The sequence below is a fragment of the Leucopleurus acutus genome (genome assembly GCF_964270905.1).
Source record: "Leucopleurus acutus genome assembly, chromosome: 9".
Taxonomy (NCBI): Eukaryota; Metazoa; Chordata; class Mammalia; order Artiodactyla; family Delphinidae; genus Leucopleurus; species Leucopleurus acutus.
In genome coordinates, this window is record NC_139144.1 from 49,522,489 (window position 1) to 49,542,635 (window position 20,147).

Genomic DNA, 20,147 nt, shown 5'->3' on the forward strand with positions numbered 1-20,147 from the left:
TGACCACCATTGCCTTAATTATAAATTTTGGTAGCAGGGACAAATGAATGAAATTCTTATAAAGAGGAAGAAGACCTCTGGGGATTGATTATACATTCGATTTTTCGATTAAAATTTTGACCTGTTTATTTTAGTAGGGCCTATTTTTGGGCGTGTGTCTTTGACTTCTACAGCCCTACTATGCAGGGCTGAAATGAAGGAGCTCCATGTTCTGCACTACATACAGTCGAGTTTGCCAGATCTGACCTAAAAGTAGACTTGCCAGAGACATTATTTTGCTATTTCCAATAGACCAGTCAATGCTTCGGGATTCCTTATAGCAGAGAGGAGCCCCTTTGAAAGGGAACACCTGGCTACACATGGCACCAAGTGTAGTTCTCAACTTCCCCAGGCTGTGTGCCCTGCCTGTGGGTCTCGAGGGCCCTGGAGCAGCCCCTAGAAGCATCCGAAGCCAACAGCTTCCCTCGTGAGGCCACCTGATCCCAAGAGACAGGCTTGCACCCCGCCACCCGCCCTCGGCCCCACCACAGAAGTCGCCGCTGCTGGACAGCGGAGCCGGGGTCACGTGCGCGGGTCCAGTCTACCGCCCCCAGACCCGGGCCCGCCCCGGCAGAAGGGCAGAGGCCATCGGGATCACGCGCGCCCCGGCGGCCCTGGCCGGGCCCAGCCAATGGGCTGGCGGCGCCCGCATGACCCGCGCCGGCGGGAGGGCGTGGGGAGGCAGGCCGGGCGCGCACGCTGCCAGGCTGTATCGCCGCTCCCGCCGCCGTCGGGACTGGAAGTGAGCGGCCCGGGCCCGCAGCGCCAGCGAGCCAGTGAGAGCGTCCCGCAGCCTCCCGCAGCCTCCCGCACCCGGTGCAAAGCATGGCGGCCTCCAAGGTAAGCGTCGGCCCCTTGGCCGGTTGCCCCGGGGGGCGCGAGGGGCCCGGGCGTTCACGTGCCGGGCTGGTGCAACCGGGAAAGCAGAAAGAAAGGGGCGCGGGGCAGCTGTTCCACCTTGCAGCAGAGGGAGGAGGGAGGTGCCCACCCCTCCCGGGCAGCCCAGACGGCCGGTGCGGAGAACGGGGACCTGGGCCCGACCTTGCAGCAGGAACTTTGCTGGCTGGACCCTCCCACTTGGCCCGGGCGGGGAGTCAGTGCCGGGCCTGCGCCCGGCGGGCCGAGCCAAAGCCGGTGAGCAGGAGCGGACACGAGCGCGTCCCGGGGCGTGGGAGTGCTCGGGGTCTGCAGGTCCGCACTGCTACCCCAGCGCACTCGCGCTCCTGACCCTGGTAGTTGTTGACCCGAGCTGCTTCCCGGGGGTCACAGCCCGCGCAGAAGCCTAATCCCATTCGGTTTCAGAGGCTCCGCCCTCTCACGGGTGGGGAAGTCACCTTAACTTCCGTTTTGGAGACCGCTTGAGAGAGTTGGCCTGGGCGTGTGTGCGTAAAAACTCCAAAGCACCCGCATCCCCCCAGGCCCCCCGCTTCTCGTCCTTCTCTCCGCATATGACAACACTTACATACCGGCCTCTAAGCGTTTGAGAGGCTTCTTTTTAGAAATGACAAAACAGATTGTCTTGGGAGCCTGTAACTCCTGTGAAGTTCTACTTAAAAGGAATTCTGCGTAAGGTGACTCATTAACTAACCCAGAGGAAAGGGAACTCCGACAGCTTGACCTTTCCTCTTTTACCACTTCTTGAAACCTGGACACCATTTCAGCTTCTTTGGACTCCATTTCAACTTTTCTGGCAGAATACCATATTTAGTCCCAATCACTTGAATCATTGGAATTTATTGCTTTTAATTTTAAGTTCATGAAGGCAGCCCTTTAATCAAGCCTATACAACTTCTTAGCTCATTTTAAGTGCAGTGAACTTAAATATACCCAACATTTCAAACATTTGTCCTTAATCAAAACTCTGTGATAACCCTCAAGAGGAAAACATGGCCAACACATCATATTCCTATTTATTTGAGCAAACTAATCACATTTGCAATGGAAATTGTAAGCAGACAGATATATTTAAATGCTGTTCTATGACTTAAGTTTCTCCGAGCGTCCCGAAATCTGCAGGCTTTTCGGTGTTCCTAGATTATGTGGCCTAAGTGGCCTTTCTCTTTTCCTTAATGACTCTGAGTTCCATCCTAAGGAGTGTGCTCTGGGTATGCATGTGCAGACACATGGGTATGTATATAACTGTTCTAGTTAGATTCCCTGAGGATCACTGGGATTCATTTTTGGAACCTACATTAGCCCTTTCAAACCCAATAAATAGCCCTTGACCTTTTCTTTGCAGTAAATTTGCATGCAATGAGTACAAGTCACCCTCAAGGTGACTTCTTCCAGGAGAGTAGGTGGGAGTAGATACCCATACTTTACTGTCATTTTTATGTCTATAGATGAGTTAAATAATTTTACTTAATTTGGAGATAAAGTGAGGAACTTAAATTGAGGAGTATGCATGTAAATGGAGTATAAGACTGATTAACTAGTTTGAAATAAAATAAGTGACATGAAGGAGGTTTAACTTTTTGGTTGTATTTTTATTAAACTGTCACTTCATATCAATAAGTGCAGTTGAATTTTAGCCAAGTAGTGAGAGTCAGGGAAAATGAAACATTTCATTTTTACTCTTTGGGAACTTGTGTTTTTGTTTATTTATTCATTTAAACTTGCCTCTTTTCAGGATTTCTGATGGCTCATGCCATATATACATATATTTATAAACCAACAAGACATATCAAAATCAAGTCAAAGTAGATGAGAAAAACAGGATAAAGGGAAAATAAGATGAAGCCAGGGCTAAGGTTAGTGGAAAATAAGGATGTATGTACTTGCTAGAGGTGACTGAATTTTCTAGCAGCCAAAGCAAAGAGGAAGTGATCAGTGAGGTCAGTTACTTGGGAGAGAGGTCTCCTTTTTCTGCTATCTGAGGGCAGTTTCGCCCCATCTTTTTCTTTTTTTTTTTTTTGCGGTACGCGGGCCTCTCACTGTTGTGGCCTCTCCCATTGTGGAGCACAGGCTCCGGATGCGCAGGCTCAGTGGCCATGGCTCACGGGACCAGCCGCTCCGCGGCATGTGGGATCTTCCCGGACCGGGGCACGAACCCGTATCCGCTGCATCGGCAGGCGGACTCTTCAACCACTGCGCCACCATCTCTTTTTATATGCAGTGAGCAAACTGCATTCAAAACTACCTCATGACCACAAATGTGTGTTTGTGGATTCCATAAGGCCATTTCTTATAGTGTTTCTCATTTTAGCTCAACGGCGGTAAATGTAGGTCCCCAAATGAGCTGTGCTGGTCCACCTTAGTCCAAGAATACCCCTTATTTAGTTGCCTTTGGACTCTTATTAGGGTGAGGTGATTCTGTCCTCTATTAGGCAGTGCTGGGCAGCCCCGATTCAAGGCCATGCTCTTTGCTTTTTCCTGGAGCCCAGATATTCCATATTGAACACAGAGCCATAGGCTTAGCAATCTTAATCTGGTGGTAGGATTGACATCCCCTCTTAAAACTTGAGGAACCTGACTAGAAGAGAATCCCATCTCAGTGGAGTGTCTAAGATTCTGGAGTGCCCAGAATCAGAAACTGGTCTTTTATTCTTTTCTTTTGGCCGCGCTGTGTGGCTTGCGAAATCTTAGTTCCCTGATCAGGGATTGAACCCAGGCCCTCGGCAGTGAAAGCGCAGAGTCCTAACCACTGGACCTCCAGGGAATTCCCTTTTATTTATTCAAACGTAACTAATTTTTCATGTCCCTCTTCCTTTAAATAGTATAAATAGGAAGGCTGAGAATCTGTTCTTTAGTCTGCTTTTATTTTGATTTCTGCTTGATGGTTACTACTTAATGCAAAAGGTATTTGTTTTTTCATGAAGTAACATTGCTCCGAAACTTGGTGTTTTGAGATGAACTTAGAAAACTTCAATTCTCTTGCTGCTGCCTTTTGTAGGAATAATCCTATGGTTTCCCTTGGTAGATGGTAGATGATAAGTGGTCTGCCTGTACTACTAGTGTTATTTTGAGTATTTCTTTAAAAAACTTCCAAGCACTGCCCTACATGTATTGAAATGAAAATGAGTTTTTTAAATTCTATTTTATATATTTCCATAAAAAAATTCATTTTTAAAAAGTAGTATTAGAGAGGCTATCCTTTTCTTGTAGTTGTAGTCAACGTTCCCTTTTCGTCACAGGTTGAGTTTATTATCCATTAAGAATGACGAAATTAAACTAGGTGAAACTGTTAAAAGAGATTGCTCACTGGAGTTCAGGTGTGAGAGATGTTCAGGTATAAAACTGGACTCCAATAATTTGGGTGAAATTAACCTAGAACTAAAAGAAGAACATTTGGAGACAAGCTAAAGCATTCATAATCATGAAAATTTGGTCTGTAGTGCTAATACACTTAGTATTGCTATTCCATTGTTGACTGAGTTGTTGCCGTGATCGTTTAGAATTGTGTGTATTGTGTTCTTTTGAATGTTGCAAACGGGAATAAACTAAGGATATGAAAATGAACTGGACTCCGTTTGGACCTTCAAGAAAACCACAACCATACCACAGGCTAAATCCTCTCATGGAAGTGCCCCAGGTAGGGTTAGTGCCATAACAAGGGCTTATGGGAGCATCAGGGAAGGAGCCCGTTTCTGTCAGGGGAGGGGAGGGAGCGTCTGAAAGGTAGTGGTATTTCAAAAGGAATAGTCAGAGGAAGAGGGAAGACCATTCCAGTGATAGGAAACAGCAAATGAAAGAAAGAGAGGTGAGAGCACCTGCTGCGTTTAGGGGATAGCAGGTAATAAAATCAACTGGAGAGTAGCTAACACTTACTATTTACTAGATGTGAGATTCAGTTCTAAATGCTTTTCATTATTAACTCGCCTAATGCCCCTAACAGTCCTATGAGTTACATACTATAATTTCTGGTTTATAGATGAAGACTCAGACACCAAGGGGTGATGTAAGTGGCCTAAGATCTGATAATTAAAAAGTGAAGAAGCTGGGTTTCAAATCAGCCAGTCTGGCTCCAGGGTCTGTGCTCTTACCCTGTCCACCATATTGTCTGCCTGGTAGTTTAGCATAATGGAGAGTAGAGTTTATGGGAGAAGGGGGAGATGGCTTGGGAGGGGAAATTAGATGCCTCTTATTTAAGACATTTATTTAGGTCTTGTAACTGTAAACCAGACTTTTATTTTTGAGAACCACTTACACAGTGCTTACTGTGTGTGAGGCACTTTCCCAAGTGCTTTACAAATAATAACTCCTTTATTTTTCATAATACCAAAAGTAGGTGTGGTCTATTTTTGTCCTCATTTTACAGGTGAGAAAACTGAGGTCTGGAGAGGTTAAGTAATTTCCTCACAGTTATACGGAGAATAAGCAATACAGCTTGGATTTGAACCCAGCCAGTCTGTGCTCAGAGTCTCTGCCTCACCTGCCCAGGCCTTAAAAAGAAGTTCCATTTGCAGAGGTGCATGTGAGAATTCACATGTTATCAGTTATGGGCATGTGTATTTCCTGATCATTCCAGTCCAGTAGTTTGTAGAATGCTTTGGCACTCAGTATATGCTTCATTGTTAAGTGGTTTTTGAACCAGATTGCACAGGCCAGAAATTGTCATATACTTTTTTTTAAACAACTTTATTGAGATATAGGTCACATGCCATAAAAGTCACCCATTTAAAGTGTACACGTCAGTGGTTTTTTGTATATTCACAGAGTTGTGCAACTATCATCACTGTCATTTACCTTTGTAAAAATTTTAACCCAGTGTTCACTAATTAGGACTTGGGCTATATATTTAACCTCCATGTTTTTCATGCTTCTCATCAATAATAATACCCTCTTCAGAGGTTTGTTACTGAGGATAAAATGTGATTGAGTTTATTAAGGATATTCTTCAGGTTGAAGGTGTTCTCTCCCATATGGTAAAAACGGCTAGGTATTTGATGGTATAATAATAGTATAATAAAACAGATCAGTTTTTTGTACTGGACAGGAAGGAAAGAATGTTTTGAGTTGTTTTTATGCAGCCATGATGCTGGTAAGTTTCTGTGCTTCCACTGATGTTTGGATTTAGGGTTTCTTAAATTGATGGTGCTGGATGGGCCTTGGGGTTTACATAACACAATGTTCCTCACTCCTCCCTTCGTTAATCTTGTTCCCTTTTACCAGGTGAAGAAATGGAGTCCTAGAAAAGTTTGTAGTTGGTCCAAGTTCCCTTGAAACCTGTTTGCTTTTTGCACTATTGTAGTCCAGGGGTTCTCAGCACATTATAGTCCTCTGGACTGGTATAAAAGTGCTGATGCCTGGGTCTCACTCAGAGGTTCTGATTTAATTGGACTTAGGTGTGGCCTGAGCCGCAAGGTTTTTGAAAGCTCCCCAAGTGAATCAAATCTGCTTCTGAGGTTGCCAGCCACTGCTCTAGGCGGTTTTCCTGCTCTTTGCTTCAGCTGATCCTCTGATGGTTCCTTCTTGGAATAAGGAAGGAATGCAGTGAGATCAATGCAAGTCTCTGGTGTGTCAATTCAAAGGAAGGATACCTAGGGGTCCCTACAAGTTGTCTTCTTTCTTGACAATTTCTTTTCAGTCCTTCTGCCTTGTTTCACCTTCGTGCTTAGGCATCAAGTTTATATAGTTTTGTAGTTATCCTAGAATATGGGTTTTATCACCAAATTGATTGAAAGCTCCTTTTGTCTTCTGTAAGTCTCAGTGGTTTTCTGTATCAGTGTAGGTGCTTGAGGGGGGAAGTGTTGCAAAGAGCAAGGTAACCCTGGTCTTGCAGCCTTTTCCCTGGCTAACCTAGTTGGGTGCCCATGTGTTGTCAATGTTCCCCAGTTGGGTCACAGGGCTTTACAAGTGTTGTTTAGCAAATAGAGAACTGGGGGTGGGGAGAGGGATGGGGAAGGGTTGAAAGCCCTGTAGGGTAAGAAAATAAGGGAGCAGGTCTTCCTGGATATCAAGTCCTTCTGTAATTGCTGGAGTTGCTCTGACTCCTTCGGCCTCTTTGACCTTTTGTCCCACGACTGGCCTCTGCTTTTTTTTTTAGTGGAAACACATTTTTAAAAAATTTTATTTATTTTTGGCTGCGTTTGGGTCTTCGTTGCTGCATGCGGGCTTTCTCTAGTTGCGGCGAGCAGGGGCTATTCTTCATTGCAGTGCGCAGGCTTCTCATTGCAGTGGCTTCTCTTTTTGCGGAGCATGGGCTTTAGGCACGTGGGCTCAGTAGTTGTGGCTTGCAGGCTCTAGAGCGCAGGCTCAGTAGTTGTGGTGCACGGGCTTAGTTGCTGTGCAGCATGTGGGATCTTCCCGGACCAGGGCTTGAACCCGTGTCTCCTGCATTGGCAGATGGATTCTTAACCACTGCGCCACCAGGGAAGCCCCAGCCTCTGCTTTTGTTGAGTTCTTAGATGGAGGCATTCCTTCCTGTGTTCTCCACTATCTGTGAGGATTAGCTCTGCTGAGCATGGTCCATTCCTACTCACCCTGCCCATCATTTGCTGCTTCATAGCACTTATCCTTCCCACCATGTTTTCTTGGATCCCTTTGTGTGAATCTGCTGGTGTCGTTGCTTCTGCTTGGGATGTGCCCTTGTCACAGTGATGTAATTCCCTTGGCAAAGTACTTAATAGCAACTGAGCAAACCCTGTTTTTCATGGCCTGTTTAACCAGACCCTCTTGTTAGGTCAAGTCAACCCCATCAATGGTGGCTCTGGTCTCTTAGCTCAGAATTATTCCCAGTGGCTGATTTGTAGAGTGGTGGTCTGGTTTGTTGGTTGGAAACGTTTAAAAGATAGTGTACTCGAACTCACCATTTCCTTTGGAAATTTGCTTTGTAGTTGCATGAGTGAATATAGGCCTGGTGATTTCTTTTGCTTTAGGTGCTGACAACATAGCAAAATTGGCAGTGTTGAAATTCTTAGCAATTCAATGTAAATAAACCACTCTATTTAATGGCTGTTATTAGGCTGGTAGCTTTGTCTTGATTTCCACATGTAGTCACAGTTTCCACATGTTTTCCATGAAAACTGTTGACTTGCTATGAAAGTCAGATATTTCAATATACAATTACTGTTTTATGGTAAAATGTCTTTTGCATAAGACATAAGACAGTAAAATTTGTAAGAAAATTGTCTAAGTAAGTGTAGGGGAGGAAAAAGTTTCCCTCAACTCTCTTAGGGTCCCTGGCTGGGTCTGAAAATTAAAATGACAAAGGCAGCTTAACAAAAGAAAAGTATACAAATTTTGCTGAATTTTTATGTGTACATGAGAACCTTCACAAGAGAATGAAAGTGACCAGAGCAGAAAGCTTTAAAACCTTTTGGACAATGAAAAATAAATTTGTAAAGAATTGACAGGACAAAAGGGAAGTAAATGGTGAAGAAGTAACTAGGAAGATAAGGGTGGGTTTAACAAGGTTTGTGTGTGCAGGTTTTTTGGCCCCAACTTCCCCATCTTTGGTGACGATTGTCTCCTCTCCTCCTGGAACAGGGACGGTACCTTTTGTAGGGGAGTTTATGACCCTTTCAGGAAAGAAGGTTGGGGTTGTGTGTGGGGATGGTCAGAGTGACCTTCCTGTTTCTGCTGTTTTCTTAAACTCCTTCAGCTTAAGACACTGAATATGACAAGGTGCCGCATTTTGGGGTAGCATGTCCTGAACCTCGTCGTAAGCCTGATTTGAACAGGTTTTTAGACCTGGGCTCATATTCAGTAGTTTTTCTGAGTTAGACATGATTTGTATCTGTCTGAGCCCAGCCACAGTTGTAGTCTGAGATGTAGAGGACACCCAACTGCTCAGTCAGCACCCCTTTCTCATGTGGGAAAACGCTTCAAGAACTTTTTTTTTTTTTTTAATTTTAAATTAGTAGCTCTGGTTTAGTGAAAGAGCCCTGGACTAGAAGGCAGGAGAACCTGGATTACAGGTCCAGTGCTTCCACTGATGGTGAGAACGTGGACAAGTCTGGCTTCTCTGGGCGCTCAGAATCCCCGTGAAGCAAACAGGGCCTATCTGTGACGTCTGTGATGAGCAAATGAAGTATAACATGGGAAAGCACTTTGGGGATTATGAAGTGCTATAGGGACTGTCAAGTGATGTCTGTTGGAGACTGTGGGACGTTTCTACCTAACTGAAAACTAGGGACATAGGTATTATTTGACCTACCTGAACAAAAGATGGTGTGCTTTTCTTAAGCTCATGATCTACTAAATAGTCACCATAATGGCTAGACAGTCTGGCTGCTTCAGTAATCAGATTCTCTTGAGTGGTGTGGTCCCTTCCTGGAGCCTTGCTATTAGAAGCTTATGGTCCAAGGACCAGGAACATTGGTTTTACTCGGGAGCTTGTTAGAATTGCAGCATCTGTGGACTCATCCCAAATATTCTGTTGCATCAGAATCTGCATTTTAAATAGATCCCCAGGGGATTGTATACACATAAAAGTTTAAAGAATATTGGTCTGGAACTCTCATTACTGTGTAATTAAATGTAGCTGCCTTTCTAAACTGAGGGTACAGTACTTTTTGATTTGGTTGTAAGTCAGTCCAACTTTTTGCAGAATTAAATACATAGTGATAAAACCCAGTATAAATTTTAGGATTCTTCGGGTTAATTTTGATTCCATTGGAGCCAGGGTATTATTTTGGATGGCGTCTCTGTGTTATTATTTAAGGGTTGTACTCGTCTCCATTTCTTTACTACCCACCTGTACTTAAAATTCCTGAAAATGAACTTATGCCTATTCTAGTTTTTGACATTCTCTCCTTTGGGTCACCAGTAACCTCTGTTCTGAAACTGTTGGCCCGTCCTCCTTATCTCTGGCCTCACAGGACCCCGTGTCCCACTCCTTCCTTCCTGGAGCACCTTCTGTCAGCTTTCATGATGTGCCCTCTCCTGCTTGGTCCCTTAACTCATACTTATTCTCCTTGGCCGGCTTCTTTTTTGTCCTTCTGCTCTCCCCTGAAATGTTGGTGTTCCCCAGGCCTCTGCCTCAGATCCTTTTCCTTCTGACAGGTGATACTTCATGGTACTCCCCATGGGGCAGCTCTCTCAAGCACTGGCCTTGTGTTTTTGACTTTTTGTTGGAAATCTCAACTGGCTTGTCTCAAAGATATTCCAAACTCTGTTTACTAGAATTGAATTCATCTTCTTGGTCATTCCTTACTTTTAGCTGCAGTTTAACTTTCCTACCAGTTAAAGTTTCTGGTTAGTTCGCTAAGTACTTGGGTGGGCAACCAGGAGAGACACCATTGGCAGGAACTTGGATATGGGCAAAGAGATGGGTCAGTCAAACCCTTCTCATTCCCTGGAGCAGGTGTGTCCCATCTCCTCCATTTATGTTCAGGTCCTCATTCCTTTTTAGGTCCAGCACTGCCATAGCTCCAAGCTGGTTTTGCCTTTGGTCTCTTCTCTGCACTTTCCTCTCGATTCTGCCCAGAACTGTCAAAGGAAGCCTGTAAGATTGGCCCTTGTGTCCCTGTTCAGAGCAGTCCTTTGTTCATGAGCACGGCACTTAACAGTTTTTAAAAAGTGCATTCAAGTGTGTTACTGATTCCAACTGCATGCCAGCTCCTATACTGAGTGCTGGGCTTCCTCAAACGAGTAAGCTATTGGATTTGTTTTCAGGAACTCACAGTCTACAGAGATTAAAATGACCAGATAATGTGAAGACCCAAGCTTCATTATCTGATCTTTATAATCATCTACAAGACAGCAGGGAAGGTGTCATGACCTCATTTGACAGAGAAACTTAAGGTTCAGAAAGGTTACGCAAATAACAGTGACAACAGCAGCTGACACAAGCCAGATACTGTTCTAGGTACTCTGTATGTGAAGTAATTTAATCTTCACAACAATCCCACGGCATGTAAGTGCTATTATTGTCTCCATTATACAGATGGGGAAACTCATCTGTACAGAGTGGTTAAGTCTCTTGAGGCACAGAGAGGTTACATGACTTGCCCAAGGTCACACACCTTTCAAGTGGCAGAGCTATGACTGGAACACACGCAGCCTGGCTGCAGAGTCCATGATCATAACCACTGTACTACATTGCCCTCTTTAATCTACCTTGCTGCACAGTGTGGCTTCATTATGCCTAAAGAATAATATTTAATCTCATTAGTCAGTTTATGCCTCCTTGGTCTTGACTGTTGTCTAACTTTTCCAGTATTACCTCATGCCCATTCCCTTCTCATATCCTTCACAGCGGTTTGTAAATGTGACATGTCCAACCCCTGTTCAGATTCTGTGCCATAAAGCTATGGCAACAGTGTAGCAGGAAAAAAGGGAGCCTGTTTGTTTGTTTAACTTAGAGCTCAGTCAGAGACAAGAATGTTTCTTGTCATTCCTCTATATTGGTGGGCAGATATTGTTTGTTTATTTAGTTCTTTCCTTCAGTTTTAGGGAAAGCGGTCTTAGTTTTATTCCCTCATTCCTTGAAGTATCTGTAAGGATGTTAAATCCCATGTCCTAGTTTTTATAGTTGGTTTGTTCTAATCAAGATTCAGACACAGTCTGCACATGGCATTTGGTCGATATTGTCTTTTAACTCTTGTTAATCTATAGGTTTGACTACCCATCTTTTTTTGTGTTTCCTTGCAGTTTATTTGATGAGTGAATTGGGTCATCTTTCCTGTAGTTTCCCACAATTTGGAATTTGCTGATTGCACCCCCCCTGATGTCCGTCTGTCCCTAGTGTTTCCTGACAATTGATAGTTAGGTCTGGATGCTTGATCAAGTTTAAGATTTTATTTTTTTTTATTTTTTGTTTTTGGCTAGAATACTTCCTAGGTGGTTGCTGGCTGCCTCTCTCAGGTTACTGGATCCTTGGTACTGGGTACGCCCATCAGGAGGCACGTAATTCCTGGTTGTTTCCTACGTTGTTATGTTTGGTGAGTGGGTTTGGATGTTGCCTTCCTGCTGCACCAGCGTTTTGCGTAATGGTTTCTTGTAGTTGGCTAAGTTTTCATATTCACAATTGTGCTTTGTGGTGCATTGTGATGTTCATCCTTTAAAAACACACACGTGTGCCTGTGTGTATACACGTATGTATGTATATATACATATATATTACAATGAGTGTGTATCACAGTTACAACAAATAGTGGCTATTAAAATCAATTGGATATTCATTAGTGGGCACAGAGTTTGTGTTTGGGATGATGAAATGGATAGTTCTCATGGTTGTACAACATTGTGAATGTCCTCAGTGCTGTTGAACTGTACACTTAAAAATGGTTAAAATGTTAAATTTTATGTGTTTTATCACAATAAAAACAAATCAATTGAAACTGGATTGTAACATACTGAATTTTTTTAAAAAATTAATCATTCCATGACTATTATTCTTTCCCCAAAAGAGTCAAAGTGAGATGGAGGTGGGGAAGTAAAATTCTTACTTACTGAAGAATCAACTAACCAAGTAGAAGGTATGATAGAATTAGAAAAAGAAGACAAATTATTTGGCAACCTGCAGGTAATTGATTCAGGCACGTGTCCTCAGTGGATGCTAAAACCTTCAGTAAAAGATTGTTGGAATTCTCCCTGTCTCAAAGTATCTCCCTATAAATTACTAACTACAAAGGGGAAAAAGTACCGTCATAAGGGAGGGCTCGGCCTCAAACTGTGATCCAATTTAACATCATCAGAAGGAGGGAAAAGCTAGCATGGCGCACCCACAGGTGTGATGCCATGAGAAGTATACAACATGACCTTTAGAGATTTCTTGCCAAAAATGTTGAATCTGAATCTAATCATGAGGAAACAATTAGACAAATCCAGAAAATAGGACGTTCTGTAAGACCTCTGGCTTTAAAAATGCCAATGTTACGAATGAAAAGGCTAGATTAAAGGAGGCTCCCGAAGAGATATGACAACCAAATGCAGCGCTTGAACGTGGATCCAAAATAAATAAAACAATGGCCCTGTTGGAGCAACCTGAATAAGGAGTTTATATTAAATTATACTGTAATAGTTGGCTAGGGCTGCCGTAACAAAGTACCACAGAATGAGTGGCCTAAATGACAGAAATTTATTTTCACACAAATCTAGAGGCTAAAAGTCCAAGATCAAGGTGTTGAGAAGGTTGGTTTCTTCTGAGGCTTCTCTCTTCGGCTCATAGATGGCCTTTGTCTCTGTGTGTCTTTACATGGTCTTCCCTCTGTGTCTGTGTCCTAATTTCCTCCTCTTATAAGGACACCAGTCTTAAGGGATGAAGGCCCACCTTAATGACCTCATTTTACCTTAATTACTACTTTCAATATCCTATCTCCAAATACAGATTCATTCTGAGGTACTGGGGGTTTAGGGCTTCAACATATGAATTTTGTGGGGACACAGTTCAGCCCATAACAGATATTAAATCATTTTTAAATTGTCTTGGGTGAGATAGTGATATTGATGTTCTGAAGGAAAATGGTCCTTGCTGTTTCTTATATTTTATGTTTTCCACTAGATTTTAAACTGATGACAGGGACCTCAAAGTACCTGTTACATAACATTCAGACACCATTTGTTGAATCGTTCGTTTACTTGGGGGTGCCACCCATGGCAACGTGAAAGGGAGCAGATTTCTGCTGCATGCGTGTGGTTTGTTGGAAACTTCTCTTTTTCTAATAACCATTTTCTCAAGCCCCTCCATCCCTCACTAAACTAAAAAAACTAATAATTTGGAATACTTGAGGAGTTGTGCATGGGTAGCCCCCAGGAGAGCGCATGGTGGAGAATCATAGCTGCGCAGTAAACCTCAGCAGGGATTGGGCTGTTCAAGGTAGATGAATCTCCATGACTACAGAGAAGCTGCTTCAGAAGGACGCTCCTGGAGAAATGTGCTTCCTTTTGACTAAGAAGGTCCAGCTGCATTATAGCGAGACATTCCCAGCAGGTCCAAACAGTATGTCTGCTGATTCAGACCAGCTGGTCCCAGTAGCATACTGCACCCTCCAGGTGGCTTGACAGGAAAGGCTGGTGATATATCCGATCTCTTATCTGACTCTGCCAGGCCCACTGGCAAGGACTTTCATCCTTGTGTGTCTTCACGAACTTATTTTATTGCAGGTTGATGTTGACTCTGCGTTTCAAGATTCCACTTTCTTTCCATTGTGAACTGAGACGGGCATCTCAGTTCCAGAGTAAAAGCCCAGCTCCTGGTTTCCGTATGGTGCTTCTTGGAGGTTTTTGTTAGCCCATTTTGGTGTCCACCAGCAGTTTAAGAAGAGCCTGGTCTTGACCTTTGCCCAGCTTTCCATTGGGTTATTTGCCTTCTCATATTGACTTGTTCTAAGAGCGCTTTTAAATTAAGAACCTTGGCCTTTTGTCCTGTTACACATTATTTATATGTTTATTTTTTGCAGTTGTTTGATGTTTAATGGGTTCATACACACTTTTGATTTTTAGAACTTTTTATGTTACACATTTATTAATCTTTTCCTGTATGGTTTCTGCATTCTGGTTTGTCTATCATGTTTAAACACAGCTTTCCCTCTTAGTATTACATAAGAAACCACTCATGTTTGATGTCAGATGAAAGGTAGGAAACCAGTTTAATTTTTGTTGTTGTTGTTCAATCCCAGGAGGTCATGAACCTTCACTAGTGCCACTTCATCAGCCAGCATGACCTACTGCCAGCTCAGCCCAGACCCTCTGCTGGCTCAGATTCTTAAGAGGAGCTCTGATTAGTTCAGAAAGCCAAGAGAGCCTTCCCTTAGGGCTCAGCTGTCCACTGATGACTCAGTCAGCTGGACCACTATGAATATGGAAAGGATACAACAAACTGGCAAGCAAGGCACTGCTAGATTCTGTCCCAGAGTATGCTACTTTCATTCAATCCTGATTCTCACTCACTCTCTCTCTGTAACAGGTGAGAAAATAGGAAGTCATATTGCTGGTTAGCAGTAGAGTCAGAATTCAGACGTCCATTTGCAAAGTCCATAAAAGTAGGTGTAAATAGCATTCTATGAGGGAAACCTGGTTAGAGAATCTGGAAAATCTTCCAGGAGGAATTGGCATTTGACTTAAGCCTTAAAAAAATAGTAGCATTTTTTAAACTTCTCATTATGGAAATTTTCCATAAAAAATTAGAACAGTGTAACAAACTCCCATGTCCCTTTCTTTTTTTTTTTTTCTTTTTTTTTTTTATTTGAAGTGGGCCTCTCACTGTTGTGGCCTCTCCCATTGTGGAGCACAGGCTCTGGACGCGCAGGCTCAGCGGCCATGGCTCATGGGCCCAGCCACTCCGCGGCATGTCGGATCTTCCCGGACCGGGGCACGAACCCGTGTCCGCTGCATCGGCAGGCAGACTCTCAACCACTGCGCCACCAGGGAAGCCCCCATGTCCCTCTCTAACCAGTTTCAGTAATTATCAGCTTATGGCAGATGTCGTTTAATTTATACTACACCCTCTCTTGTCCTCTCATCGCTCTGAGTTTTTCAAAGCAGATCCCCAACATCATATCTGTAAATATCACTGTGTATCTCTAAAAAAGATTTTTTAAATGCACAACCAAAATATCATTGTCACATCTAAAAAAAATTTAGTGCTTCCTCAATAGGATCAAATACCTATTCTGTACACATTTTACATATTTCCCCTATTGTCTTACAATTTTTTTAAATTGTTTTCTGAATTGTCATCTAAATAAGGCCCAGGCAATGCAATTGGTTGATATGACCTAATTTTCTTTAATCTCTAGGTTCTCTGCTTTCTTAATCTCCTGTTCTTTCTTTTTTCCTTCTGAAAGTCATGATCCCATATGATTAAAATCATGGACTCTGTTCAAATTATGGCTCTGGGCAAGTTACTCTACCTCTGTCTACCTCAGTTTCCTCGTCTGTAAACAGGACATGGTGGTTTTTACTTCCTGGGTTATTGGGAGGGTCAATATGCTCATGTTTCTAAAGCTCAGAGCCAGGCCTGGACACAGTAAGCTTTACAGAAGTGTGGGCTTCCAGAGGGGTTTGGAACCAGAGCACTTGCTCAGAGTCATGTTGAAAATCGTGGGAGAGGAAAGAGGAGGGGTTGCTCCAGTGAAATTGTGCCCAGTCTTTGGGACAAGGATCCCAGCTGTGCAGAGGGCTCCTGTGCATTTTCTTTTAACTTCCTCCTGGGTTCTTGACTATTCTTCAGTTATATGATGTTGATGCATAGCAGAATTTTGAACAGGTGAGGTATTATTTAGTGAAAGCAACTTTCTGTTGTCCTTTGATTTGCTGCTCTCTCTTCTCTGCGTCTAATAAGTTAACTATTCTCTCAGCCATTTTACCTTTCTGTGGCATTATCTGGGCTCCAGCAACTTGTGATCTCCTAAGTAGAACCTTTCAGCCCTTTATAAATATGTCATATACTTTTTATATTCCTTTGTTCCCCATCAGGAACATACACCCCAGTCTTCAGAACAGCACAATCAGTTTTTATTCATTTAAGGAGCAGTAGTAATTTGACACTTGCTAATATGTAACAAATTATATTGGGAGTGGTAATTACAATTGCAGCTCGTTGCTAATTACACTGTAACCTTGATGCTTTAAAAAAACTGAGACTGAGTTCAGCATATAATACTGAGAATAATATTCTCTCCATTAGGTAAATCTGGCTTCCACTGAACCACGGGTATTTATGTATGATAATACCAAATCAGAAAAACTTTATTTTAAGTGGCTTTCACCTGTAATGTTGTCCAGTAGCACCAGTCATAAGGATAGCTTAAAGTCCCCATCTTTGATTGCCAAATTCCTGGCACATCCTCCAGGCAGTATAATTAGTATGAAGATGACCTGGGCTCTAGGGTTATTTTTGGCTCCGTGATTTACTACTACTCATTTAAGACTAAGTGTCTTACATGCCACAACTTCCTCATCTGGAGACTGGGATGTTAATGACTTTTCACCTTGAATAGTTTTAGTAATGTTTAAGTGAGATCAGGCATAAAGCCTTTAGCACATGCCTAGCATAGAGTTAAGGGCCCAGTAAAAGTTAACTGGTCAGTGTGAACCGCTGTAATCAGTAATAAATAACCCAGCTCCAAGACCTTACCTCTGCCACCCCTGACTCCAAGAGCTAACCAGAGTTAGCACTCTGATTTGTGATAGCATATAGCATCACACACTTTGTACCAACCACTCGTTGATAAGTCTGTCGTTCCCCCTCAGGGGGCAGGGTCTCTGGTTATTTGGCGTTGTCCCCTCAGTGCCTGGTACATCGGAGGCTTCCCATAGGCGATCGTGTTGCATGAACGAGCAAGTGGAGTGGCGCTGTCTCAGGCAGTGGTTCTCCCCTGGGGGCAGCCCCCAGGGGAGATTTGGTAATGTCTGGAGACACTGTTGGTTGTCACATCTGGGAGAAGGGGTTGCTACTGGCATCTAGTGATTACAGACCAGGGATGTTGCTAAACATCCTACGATGTGCCCGACAGCCCTCTGTAACAAAGAATGATCTGACCCAAAACAGTACGGCCAAGGTTGAGAAGCCCTGGTCTAACGCAACTTGACTGTATTAGGTTGTGGCCCTGGGGGAAAGACATGGGGCCTGGGGCCCATCAGCTCTTTGACCTGCAGTTTTCTCAACTACAAAGGAAAAGAACCAACCTACTTCAAGGATTCAAAGAAAGGGAGATTATACAGATGTGTGCCTAGTGACTCTGCCTCCTTAGTTTCATCTTGATGGTCCTGGCTACCCATGATCTTTTTTAAAAATAGACTTTATTATTATTATTATTATTGTTTTGGAGTGGTTTTAGGTTCATAGCAAAATATAAAGAGAGGTTCAGAGATTTCCTGTACTCCTCCTGGCTGCCCCCCGCACATGCATAACCTCTCTCGTATTATCATCATCCCCCCATCAGAATGGTACATTTGTTACAATTGATGAACCTACAGTGACATATCATTATCACTCAAAGTCCGTGGTTTACATTAAAGTTGACTCTTGATGTTGAACAGTCTGTGAACACATTTTATAATGATATGTGTCCATCATTATAGTTTCATACAGAGTCTTATCACTGCTCCAAAAGTCTGTGCTCTGCCTGTTTTCCTTCCCTATTTGCCAAACCCTGGCAACTACTGATCTTTTTACTGTCTCCATAGTTTTTCCTGTTCCAGAATGTCATATAGTTGGAATCATACAGTATGTAGGCTTTTCCGATTGGCTTCTTTCACTTAGTAATATGCATTGAAGTTTCCTTCATGTCTTGTCATGGGTTGATAGCTCATTTTTTAGTGCTTAATGATATTCCACTGTCTGGGTAAACCACAGTTCATCTGTTCACTGACTGAAAGACATCTTGGTTGCTTCCAGCTTTTGACAGTTAGGAATAGAGCTGCTGTAAACATCCCTCCATCCAGGTTTTTGTGTGAATGTAGTTTTCAACGCCTTTGGCTGAATACTTAGCAGCATGAATGCTGGATCGTATGGTAAGAGTATGTTTAGTTTTGTAAGAAACCTCCAATTTGTCTTCCAAAGTGGCTGTGCCATTTTGCATTCTCATCAGCAAACAGTGCAAGTTCCTTTTGCTGCACATCTTCACCAGCATTTGATATTGTCAGTGTTCTGGGTTTTGGCCATTTCTAGTGGGTATGTAGTGGTATTTCATTGTTGTTTTAATCTGTATTTTCCTGATGACTGAAGATGTGGAGCACCTTTTCATATGCTTATTTGGTATCTGTATAACTTCTTTGGTGAGGTGTCTGTTAAGGTCTTTGGCCCATATTTTAATCTTAATTGAGTTGTTTGTTTTCTTATTGTTGAGTTTTAACAGTTCTTTGTATATCTTGGGTAACAGTCATTTATTGGCTATTCTTTCTTTGTTTTTGTTTTTGTTTTTGCGGTATGAGGGCCTCTCCTGTTGTGGCCTCTCCCGTTGCGGAGCACAGGCTCCGGACGCGCAGGCTCAGTGGCCATGGCTCACGGGCCCAGCTGCTCTGCGACATGTGGGATCTTCCCAGACTGGGGCACGAACCCATGTCCCCTGCATCGGCAGGAGGACTCTCAACCACTGAGCCACCAGGGAAGCCCCATTTATTGCCTATTCTTGTGCAAATACTTTATCCACGTGTTGGCTTATCTTTACATTCTCTTGACAGTGTCTTTCACAGAGTGGAAATGTCCATTTTATTGAAGTCCAGCCTATCATGGATCATGCCTTTGGTGTTATATCCAAAAAATCATCATCAAGCCCCAAGGCCATCTAAGTTTTCTCCTTTGTTGTCTTCTAAGAGTTTTACATTTAGGTCTGTGATCCATTTTGAGTTAATTTTTGTTAACGGTGTAAGGTCTGTGTCTAGAATCATTTTTTGCATATCAGTGTACAATACCATTTGTTGAAGAGGCTATCTTTGATCCTTTGTCAAAGATCAGTTGACTGTATTTATGAAGGTCTATTTCTAGGCTTTCTATTCTGTTAGATTGAGGATTATTATGTCTTTTTGGAGAATTGACCCCTTTATCATTAAATAATGCCCCTGTTTATCCCTGTTAACTTTCCTTGCTTTAAAATGGGCTCTGTCTGAAAGTAATATAACTCCTCTGCTCTCTTTTAATTAGTGTGTGCATGGTATATCTTTCTCCATTCATTTATTTTGATCTCTATGTGTCTTTATATTTAAAATGTTTTTTTGTAGATGGCATATAGTTGGGTCTTATGTTTTTGATGCATTCTAACAATCTGTCCTTTAATTAATTGGGACGTTGATGTTTAAAGTGATTTTGATTATCTTCATTGGTGTATCTGATCTTTGTGTATCTGTGGTTTGGTATCTGACATTGATTGGGTGGTAATTCGGAATCATTATTATTTCAGATATTCCTTCCGGTCCTTTCTTCTCCTTCTGGTATTCCCATTACACGTATATTACACTTTTTGTAGTTGTCCCACGGTCTTGGATATTGTTCTAGTTTTTTTTTGTTTGTTTGTTTGTTTGTTTGCTTTCAGTTTTTTTTGTCTTTGCTTTTCAGTTTTGGAGATTTCTATTGAAATATCATCAGACTCAGAGATTTTCTCCTCAGTTGTATCCAGTCTACTAATAAGCCCAGCAAAGGCATTCTTCATCACTGTTACAGTATTGTTGATCTCTAGCATTCTTTTTTAGTTCTTCCTTAGAATTTCCATTTTTCTGCTTACATTGCTGATCTCTTCTTGTATGTTGTCTACCTTATCCATCAGAGCCCTTAGCATATTAAT

General features: G+C 42.7%; 1 protein-coding gene across 1 annotated transcript in view; it reads left to right on the forward strand.

Annotated features, from left to right (window-relative positions):
* Positions 1 to 670: 670 nt before the first annotated feature.
* Positions 671 to 20,147, forward strand: part of SLC25A13 (solute carrier family 25 member 13) — a gene marked incomplete at its 5' end in the record, with an annotated part of 204,398 nt that continues 184,921 nt past the window's right edge. Inside the window, 2 exon segments of the mRNA XM_082846449.1 lie at positions 671 to 817; positions 820 to 879. Of these exon segments, the coding sequence (XP_082702575.1) occupies positions 671 to 817; positions 820 to 879 (207 nt within the window).